We start from the raw sequence: 10380 nt of genomic DNA, 5'->3' as shown, positions 1-10380 counted from the left end.
TGTGACTGAAATATAACATTGTATCCATACTAAATTTTCTGGTGATATGTCTTTTAGTTCTCCCCTATACAAGTGTATGCATGCTTTTGTATACTGTACAGACGTTTACCATGCTATTTACACTCCCTCTTAGCACTATAGTTGTTAACAATGTTCTTGTTTGTTTAATATCATATGATCTCTAGACTTTGTTTGATCTGCATAATTTGTTGTACTATGGTCGCTGCGTCCGCTTATGTCCTTGTTACTCTCTTTTCTTACAAAAACCCAATAAAAACAAATGTGAAAAAACAAAAAAAGTGCAGGTGGAGGTGCTGAGTGTGTTCTTAGAGTGGCCTTTTTTCAGGGATCCTCTAGTAATGCATTTTTTTAAGGCCTTGTCTAGGCAGAAAAAGGCCCTGTCAAGGCCCTTTCCCAAGTGGGATCGGTCAGCAGTGGGCTGCAACTAACAATTATTTATAATTCATAATTTATTTGTTGGCTGATTACTGTTTTAATTAATCCGATAAAAACCTTAAAAAAAGTTTGGTGTATAATTTAGTCAAGATGTAAAGTTTTAGAAAAGACAATTTATTCTGGAATATCTATACAGTGGGAAAAATAATTATTTGATCCCCTGCAGATTTTGTAAGTTTGCCCAATTACAAAGAAATTAAGGGTCTGTAATTTATATCATAGGTGTGTTTTAAATGATAGAGACAGAATATCAACCAAAAATCCAAAAAAACACATGATACAAATGTTATAAATTGAGTTGCAGTTCAGTAATTAAAATAAGTATTTGATTCCCAAGCAAAACATGACTTAGTAGTTGATGGAAAAACCCTAATTGGCAAGCAAAGAGGTTTCTTGTAGTTAGTGACCAGATTTGCAAACATCTCAGGAGGGATTTTGGTCCACTTTTTTTTTACAGATCTTCTCTAAATCCTTAAGGTTTCTGGCTGTCGCTTAGCAACTCAAAGTTTTATCTCCCTCCATACATTTTCTATAGGATTAAGGTCTGGAGACTGGCTAGGCCACTCCATGACCTTAATATGCTTCTTCTTCTTCAGTGTTCTGGCTGAGGGAAGAAGGTTCTCATCCAAGATTTTACAATACATGGCCCCATCCATTGGCCCCTCAATGAGGCAAAGTTGGCCTGTACCTTTAGCAGAGAAACAGCTCCAAAGCATAATGTTTTCACCTGGTGTTTGACTGTAGGAATGGTGTTCTTAGGGTCATAGTCAGCATTTTTCTTCCTCCAAACACGGCAACTCCCCTTCCTCAAAAAAGGGACATGTACAGTCATGCCAGTGAACATCTAAATGATTCAGAGAAGAATTGAGAGAAAGTGCTGTGATCAGATGAGACCAAAATTGAGCTCTAGCATTAACTAGACTCGCCATGTTGGGAGGAAGAAAAATGCTGACAGAAGGGTTACATGTATATATATATATGTATATATATATACATATATATATATTGTAACGTTTCGGGGCGATTCAACTCAAGTGGTACATGCGATTTGAACCAGTCCAGACTGCATTTTTAAGGGCACGGCAACCCACTTTTATTTAAAGGCATAAAGAAAGTTCACAAAACAGCAATGTTCCCTCACAGGGGTTCCACCATTACTGTATATTTGTTAAATTCAACCTCCTGGCTTACTCAAATGCCGCATGGCTGCTTCAGGCCTCACACCTAGGCCTTAGGTCTGCTCCTCAGACCAACACAAGTGTCCTTTGGTCAAGCTCCCTTGGGATCAGCTTCCTACTGCTCTGTTGCGGAATACATCTGCCTCCTGCAGACCTGTAAGCTCTGGCTGCCAACTGCAGCCTCTCTTTCTCTCTCAGGGACGGTGGGAGCCCTCCTGACTCCCGTACACAGACCTCGTGTCTGCCGGTTGGAATCCTCCTGACTCCTGGGCCACATCTCATGTCTGTCCGGGTGCAGCTGTCTCCAACTGGGAGCTCTGAGTACTAACCCTGGGAATAATATGAACCCAGCCCACAGGTGTGCAATCAGCAGGCCTGTCTTAATCAAAACCAGGCATAGATTGCTAACACACACAGTGACCCTGGGTCGCCTCTCTACTATATATATATACAGTGGGTACGGAACCTCAGACCTCAGACTGGGCCGAAGGTTTACCTTCCAACAAGACAATGACCCTAAGCACACAGCTAAAATAACGAAGGAGTGGCTTCACAACAACTCCGTGACTGTTCTTGAATGGCCCAGCCAGAGCCCTGACTTAAACCCAATTGAGCATCTCTGGAGAGACCTAAAAATGGCTGTCCACCAACGTTTACCATCCAACCTGACAGAACTGGAGAGGATCTGCAAGGAGCAATGGCAGAGGATCCCCAAATCCAGGTGTGAAAGACTTGTTGCATCTTTCCCAAAAAGACTCCTGGCTGTATTAGATCAAAAGGGGGCTTCTACTAAATACTGAGCAAAGGGTCTGAATACTTAGGACCATGTGATATTTCAATTTTTCTTTTTTAATAAATCTGCAACAATGTCAACAATTCTGTGTTTTTCTGTCAGTATGGGGTGCTATGTGTACATTCATGAGGAAGAAGAATGAACTTAAACGATTTTAGCAAATGGCTGCAATATAACAAAGAGTGAAAAATTTAAGGGGGTCTGAATACTTTCCGTACCCACTGTATATATATATATATATATATATTTTTTTTTTTATATATATATTATCTCACAAAAGTGGATACACCTCTCACATTTATGTAAATATTTTATGAAATCTTTTCATGTGACAACGTTGAAGAAATTACACTTTGCTACAGTGTCAATTTGCTGTCCCCTCAAAATAACTCAACACACAGCCATTAATGTCTAAACCGCAGGCAACAAAAGTGAGTACACCCCTAAGTGAAAATGTCTAAATTGGATCCAAAGTTTCATTATTTTGTGTGGCCACCATTATTTTCCAGCACTGCCTTAACCCTCTTGGACATGGAGTTCACTAGATCTTCACAGATTGCCACTAGAGTCCTCTTCCACTCCTCCATGACGACATCACAAAGCTGGTGGATGTTAGAGACCTTGCGCTCCTCCACCTTGCGTTTGAGGATGCCCCACAGATGCTCAATAGGGCTTAGGTCTGGAGACATGCTTGGCCAGTCCATCACCTTTACCCTCAGCTTCTTTAGCAAGGCAGTGGTCGTCTTGGATGTGTGTTTGGGGTCGTTATCATGTTTGAATACTGCCCTGCGGCCCAGTCTCCAAAGGGAGGGGATCATGCTCTGCTTCAGTATGTCACAGTACATGTTGGCATTCATGGTTCCCTCAATGAACAGTAGCTCCCCAGTGCCAGTGTTCTAAAATTTTGTCGGACCCATGAAAATTCCGGACCTCGTCACTTCCGGTGACGCTACGTCATAACCCAGCTGGTGCGAGCCCCCGTGCGCATGCGCACAAGACATTTTCAAGGTCCGATGAAATTCTAAGACTTAGCGAACAGCTGATTGAGAGGAGGAGGGGCTGAGGTGGGACGCACACACCGCCACGGGAAAATTGCTGTCACGGGCAAACCAAAGATGCTGGAGACCCCAAAATTGTATCGCAGGTAGCCAAGATGCTTCCCTACAGCTCAAAATTTGGGGTCTCGGGGATGAAAGGGCGTGGAGCAGTGACCCCCGAGAACAGCTGTAGGGGAGCGTCTTGGCTACCTGCGATACAATTTTGGGGTCTCCAGCATCTTTGGTTCGCCCGTGACAGCTTTTTTTCCCGCGGCGGTGTGTGCGTCCCACCTCAGCCCCTCCTCCTCTCAATCAGCTGTTTGCTAAGTCTTCAAATTTCATCGGACCTTGAAATTGTCTTGTGCGCATGTGCACCGGGGCTCGCACCAGCCGGAAGTGACGAAGTCCGGAATTTTCATGGGTCCGACAAAATTTTAGAACACCAGCACCACTCATGCAGCCCCAGACCATGACACTCCCACCACCATGCTTGACTGTAGGCAAGACATACTTATCTTTGTACTCCTCACCTGGTTGCCGCCACACACGCTTGACACCATCTAAACCAAATAAGTTTATCTTGGTCTCATCAGACCACAGGACATGGTTCCAGTTATCCATGTCCCTAGTCTGCTTGTCTTCAGCAAACTGCAGGCTTTCTTGTGCATCATCTTAAGAAGAGGTTTCCTTCTGGGATGACAGCCATGCAGACTAGATTGATGCAGTGTGCAGCGTATGGTCTGAGCACTGACAGGATGGCACCCCACCCCATCAACCTCTGCAGCAATGCTGGCAGCACTCATACGTATTTCTCCCGAAGACAACCTCTGGATATGACGCTGAGAATGTGCACTCAACTTTTTGGTCGACCATAGCGAGACCTGTTCTGAGTGGAACCTGTCCTTTTAAACCACTGTATGGTCCTGGCCACTGTGAAGAAGCTCAGTTTCAGGGTCTTGGCAATCTTCTCATAGCCTAGGCCATCTTTATGTAGAGCAACAATTATTTTTTCAGATCCTCAGAGAATTCTTTGCCATCAGGTGCCATGTCGAATTTCCAGTGACCAGTATGAGAGAGTGAGAGCGATAACACCAAATTTAACACACCTGCTCCCTATTCACAGCTGAGACCTTGTAACACTAACGAGTCACATGACACCGGGGAGGGAACATGGCTAATTGGGCCCAATTTGGGCATTTTCACTTAGGGGTGTACTCACTTTTATTGCCAGCGGTTTAGACATTAACGGCTGTGTGTTGAGTTATTTTGAGGGGACAGCAAATTTACACTGGTATACAAGCTGTACACTCACTACTTTACATTGTAGCAAAGTGTCATTTCTTTAGTGTTGTCTCATGAAAAGATATAATAAAATATTTACAAAAATGTAAGGGGTGTACTCAATTTTGTGAGATACCATATATATACTGTATCTATATAAATATACACAGTATTGGTTGGTGTTGAGGCTAAATAATTAAATTTTAGTCTCATTTGACCATATTTTGACCTCACAATCTTCAAGGTACATTTTGGCAAAGCTCAATCGTGACTGCATGTGGCCTTTCTTGAGTGGCTTTTTTTTTTTTGCAACCATCCCATACAAGCCACATTTGTTGAGAATTTGTGATATTGTTGTCACATACACACAATGACCACTCTTTATCAGAAATTCCTGCAACTGCTTCAGAGTTGCTGTAGGCCTCTTAGTAGCCTCTCTGACCAGTTTCCTACTGGCCCTTTCATCCAGTTTGGAGCAACGTCCTGATCCAGGGAGGGTCTGTGTTGCACCAAATATCTTCCACTTATTATTTATAGATTTCACTGTGCTTCTAGGCATTGATAAAGCCTTTGAAGTTTTTTTGTAGCTATCTCCTGACTTGTGCTTGTCCACAACTTTTTACCCCCTATCTCTCGACAGTGCCTTGCCACCCATTGTTCATTGTTTGCTTCAGTTGCACTACCAGCAGGGACTGAAATGCTCCAGGAAAGCTCTTTTCATGCTGAGCTAATCAAAATGACCATAGCTGATCACAGTTAAAAGTCAGATGGCTTTGTGTGCCATTGAGAAGGTGATTAGCTACACTTGATTGAGTTTACAAGTCATTTTTAGGACGGGGTAATCCTTTTTCCAACTCAGTGATTCTATTTTTTTTTTCTGGCATGTTGGTGTTATATCTTTCACTTGGATGTTATACATTGCACTGAGTAAATACAGCTGGATTTAAAAAAAACGAACAAAACAAACAGTGTCTGCCTTAATTTCAGACTGCAAAGCAACAAAATGTGATTATTTTAAAGGGGGGGGGGGGGGTAGGGGACGACTTTATATACCCACTGTATATATATTACAATTTTTAGCATAGGCTTACTTTTCTATTTTAACATCTTGCTGACAGCCCCATGTACATTTACTGTGAGGCAGCAGCATCTCTGCGAAGAATCATGTACAGGTACGTTATTCTGCCTTCTGGGTCTGGGGTGCGCCATCAGTGACCCACTCCCACTGTGATTAGACACAGCGGGAGCCAATCAGTGGGTCCAGCAGATGCAATGTCCACCGGGTCCCGCCGATCATTTGAGGCACAGGCAGAATGGCAATCTGCCTATGTAAACAAGGCAGATCGCTGTTCTGTGACAAGGGAAGGCAGTAATCTTGTGTTTCTGTAAAGCAGGAACATGGATTTCTGCCTTGCCACAGTTCAATCACCCCCACACATTTAGAAAGCACTTCCTAGGAACATATTTAACCTTTTGATCGCTCCTGATGTTAACCCCTTCCCAGCCAGTGTCATTAGTACAGTGATAGTGCATATTTTTAGCACTGATCACTGTATTGCAGTCACGGGTTCCAAAATAAGTGTCAGTTAGTGTCTGATTTATCAGCAGTATATCGCAGTCCCACTACGAGTCGCTGATCGCGGCCATTGCTAGTAAAAAAATAAATAAATAAAAATTCCATAAATCTTTCCCCTAGTTTGTAGACGCTATAACTTTTGCGCAAACCAATCAATATACGCCTATTGGGATTTTTTTTACCAAGAATATGTAGCAGAATTCATATTGGCCTAAATTGATAAAGAAGGTAGATTTCTTTTTACATTTTATTATTGGATGCGTGATGCTTTTTTTTTTCAAAATTATTATTTTTTTTTTTTTTATAGTGCATCAAATAGCACCAAAAGAATGCTTTATTTGTCAGAAAAAAAGGACATACATTTTATTTGACGGCGGAGCAGTGCAGCTCTCGTTCTGGGATGCCGTCATATGGCGGCGCACCAGAACAGCCTCTCTCGGGCGCCCGCGGGGGCGTGCAGTGCAGCGATCGTGGCGTCGTGTTGCTAGGATATGGCGCAACCCCGATCTTGGTAAAGACCCAATGACTTGGCTCTTTACCCAGTCCAATCATAGCCGATCACATGTAAATGAGGAAGTGCCGTTTATCAGTTCTCCTTGCCTCACACTGTCAGAGTGTGTGGCGAGGAGAGCTGATCAGCAGCTCCTCCTCAAAGGGAAGCCTAGGAAAGGTAATCAGGGCACTGATTATTAGTGCCCTGATTTCTGTAAAGTAAAAAAGAGTGCCCATAAGTCCCCCCCCCCCAAGTGTTTCCAGTCAGTGCCTGCTCATCTGTGCTGCCCATCAATATCAGTTCCCATCAGTGCTCGTCAGTGCCACCTATTAGTGCCCATCAGTGCAGCATATTAGTACCTCATCAGTGCCACCTCATCAGTGCCCATAAGTGCCACCTCATCAGTGACAATAAATGCAGCCTATCAGTGCCAATCAGTGCCGTCTCATCAGCGCACATCAGTGAAGGAGAAAAACTATTTATTTTTAAAATTTACTCACAGAAAATAAGAAAAACTTTTTCTTTTTTTAATTTTCTGTCTTTTTTTTGTAAGAAAAAAAAACCCAGCGGTGATTAAATACCACCAAAGGAAAGCTCTATTTGTGTGAAAAAAAATGATAAAAAAAAAAAATTCATATGGCTACAGTGTAGCATGACTGCGCAATTGTCATTCAAATTGTGACAGCACTGAAAGCTGAAAATTGGCCTGGGCAGGAAGGGGGTGAAATGCTAGTTGCCTGGCAGTTCTTTTCAAAATGCACATGACTGTAAACAAGGATGGGGGTGAAATGCCTTGGATAAAACGGCTCCCCTTCATAAAATAAAAACACGAGTAACACGGACTATTATCGCGTAGAATTCTGCCCAAATGGCAATTTGCACCGTGCATCTTCTACGGGAGCCTGGATTCGTCTATTTCTCATTGGCTGGTGATTATGTCAGTCATTTTGCTGTGACTGAAAGACCCCGCCTCCTCCAGCTTGCGGCTTCTACCAGCCGAGACAGCCACGTCCGCTTCCCCTCGGCACCCGGAAGAGGCAGCTCCAGTTTGGAGCCTCTACCTGGCCACGCCCAGCCCCTCCCATATTTTGAGGATACGTATCACGTCGCCATTGACTGGGGTCTTGCTACTCTTTCTGGAGGCGGCGAGATACAGACCCTCCACCCCCTTCTAGGTTCTTTCTGACGAGACGGCAGTGACCGGACACCGACATGAAAATGCTCCGTAACCTGCTTTTCCTGCTGCTGCTGGCCTTCCCGGTCACACTGCTAGGCAATGGTAGAGGTGAGGGCGCCTCCTGGCCGTGTGCGTGCGTGTGTGTGTGGTGTGTGTTCGTGTGTCACCCTCTCTGTGCTTTACTTTCCTCCTGTGTTATTCCAGTCATAGAACAGGCTTCCTGCTGGAGCGGAGTGCGCATTGTATACATCAGGCCTATGGCTGACGTGTCATTCTGCGTCTGCTACTCATTCATTCTATGGCTCCTCCCTATACATAGCTAGGCATGCCACTGATGGATAGGGGGTGCTCTGCACTTTTCCCATCAATTCTCAATGGCGTGTGACATACAGCAGGGAAGAACGCCAAATGCTATAGAACAGCAACCCCAGAGGAACCCTGACTTAACTTTAAGGGCCTTTGGGGGGAGCCTTGGCAAAATTCATTTCATCAGCTCCCTTCCCCCCCCAGCTCTCTGCCCCCAGAAAGTATTCTTCTGCCTCCCAGCCCTCTGCCCCTCAGCCCTCTGCCCCCAGAGGGCATTCTTCTGCCTCCCAGCCCTCTGCCCCTCAGCTCTCTGCCCCCAGAGGGCATTCTTCTGCCTCCCAGCCCTCTGCCCCCAAAGGGCATTCCTCTGCTCTTCTGCCCCTCAGGTCTCTGCCCTCAGAGGGCATTCTTCTGCCTCCCAGCCCTCTGCCCCTCAGCTCTCTGCCCCCAGAGGGCATTCTTCTGCCTCCCAGCCCTCTGCCCCCAAAGGGCATTCCTCTGCTCTTCTGCCCCTCAGGTCTCTGCCCTCAGAGGGCATTCTTCTGCCTCCCAGCCCTCTGCCCCCAAAGGGCATTCCTCTGCTCTTCTGCCCCTCAGGTCTCTGCCCCCAGAGGGCATTCTTCTGCCTCCCAGCCCTCTGCCCCTCTGCTCTCTGCCCCCAGAGGACATTCTTCTGCCTCCCAGCCCTCTGCCCCCAAAGGGCATTCCTCTGCTCTTCTGCCTCCCAGCCCTCTACCCCCTCAAGTCTCTGCCCCCGGAGGGCATTCCTCGGCTCTTCTGCCCATCAGGTCTCTGCCCCCAGAGGGCATTCCTCTGCCCCCCAGCTCTCTGCCCCCCGAGGGCATTCTGCCTCCCAGCCCTCTGCCAACAAAGGGCATTCTTCTGCCTCCCAGCCCTCAGCTCTCTGTCCCCAGAGGGCATTCCTCTGCTCTTCTGCCCCTCAGGCCTCTGCTCCCAGAGGGCATTCCTCTGCCCTCAGAGGGAATTCTTCTGCCTCCCAGCCCTCTGCCCCCAGAGTGAATTATTTTGCCTCCCAGCCCTCTGCCCCTCAGCTCTCTGCCCCCAGAGGGCATTCCTCTGCCCCTCAGCTCTCTGCCCCCAAAGGGCATTGCTCTGCCCCTCAGCCCCGGAGGGCATACCTCTGCCCTCGTTTACGTTGATTGTGGCTTTGAAATTGTGCGACTTCATCTGAAATTGCACAATTTCAAAACTGCACGTCAATGCGACTTGGGGTGCAGCTTCATGGAAATCACCAAAAGTAGTGCATGGACTATTTTTTTTTTTTTTTTTTTCAAATCGATGTGGCACCGCAAAGTCAGTGTCGCACTGATGTAAGAAGTGCAATTGCTGGCAATAAGATGTGACTTGGTCAAGTCGCTCCAATGTGAACGAGGGCTTCCAGTGGTAGCCAATAGAAAGACATCTCCTTGGGGGGATCATTTGCTTTAGCAGTTGAGGGGCTTTAAAACCCCTGTAGTTAAGCTGCGCTTTTACCATCTCCTGACCGCGGCCTCCTCTAGCTGCAGTTGCCAGAGGGTAGTACACGTTCCATGAGGCCTTCCTTTGCCGAAATGATACCCCCTGCAAGCTTGTGACTGATGTGGCGCCAGCCATATGCCATACATTCAAGACCATTACTCACGACTGTCAAGGGGTAAATCAGGCAGTCAGGAGTCAATACAAGCTGCTTCACCACCTGCCAAATGCTCTCTGAAGAGCGATCTGAATGAGCAAAACTTGTGTGAACGAGTCCTTATACTGGTGGTTAGAATCCCCCCCTATAAACAGTATAATTGCTGTCCTGCTGAATGACTCTGCCAAGTGGCATTCGACCCCATAAATATTCAGTCCCCCTCTGATAGGTCAGTCAGCCACAGCTTGAGGAAGCCTAGTTTTTAACCCTGGCGGCTCTGTAATGAAAACACATTCTAACTTCATTCATATCATGGATACATTATCTGGAAACAGTGCCCAAACATTTACCACCTCATGCACTTTAGACCTGTGTGCCTCTTTGCATGTGATTTTTGGCGTTTTCATGTGGGTAGAAGGCACAGGTGCATGGTTTAGCCTTGGTGCCAGT

General features: G+C 46.0%; 1 protein-coding gene across 2 annotated transcripts in view; it reads left to right on the top strand.

Annotated features, from left to right (window-relative positions):
* Positions 1-7878: 7878 nt before the first annotated feature.
* The window catches only part of SSR1 (signal sequence receptor subunit 1), a 29845-nt gene continuing 27343 nt past the window's right edge, over positions 7879-10380 (top strand). The window contains exon 1 of one of the 2 annotated variants that reach the window (XM_082259386.1): positions 7879-8099. In XM_082259386.1, the coding sequence (XP_082115512.1) occupies positions 8027-8099 (73 nt within the window). In that variant the 5' untranslated portion in view covers positions 7879-8026. The remainder of the gene's footprint in view (positions 8100-10380) is intronic. The other variant, XM_082259387.1, reaches the window with a different exon arrangement.

The sequence above is a fragment of the Pelophylax lessonae genome (genome assembly GCF_965119305.1).
Source record: "Pelophylax lessonae genome assembly, chromosome: 5".
In the NCBI taxonomy this organism is placed as follows: Eukaryota; Metazoa; Chordata; class Amphibia; order Anura; family Ranidae; genus Pelophylax; species Pelophylax lessonae.
This window is presented reverse-complemented; position numbering and strand designations above follow the sequence as displayed.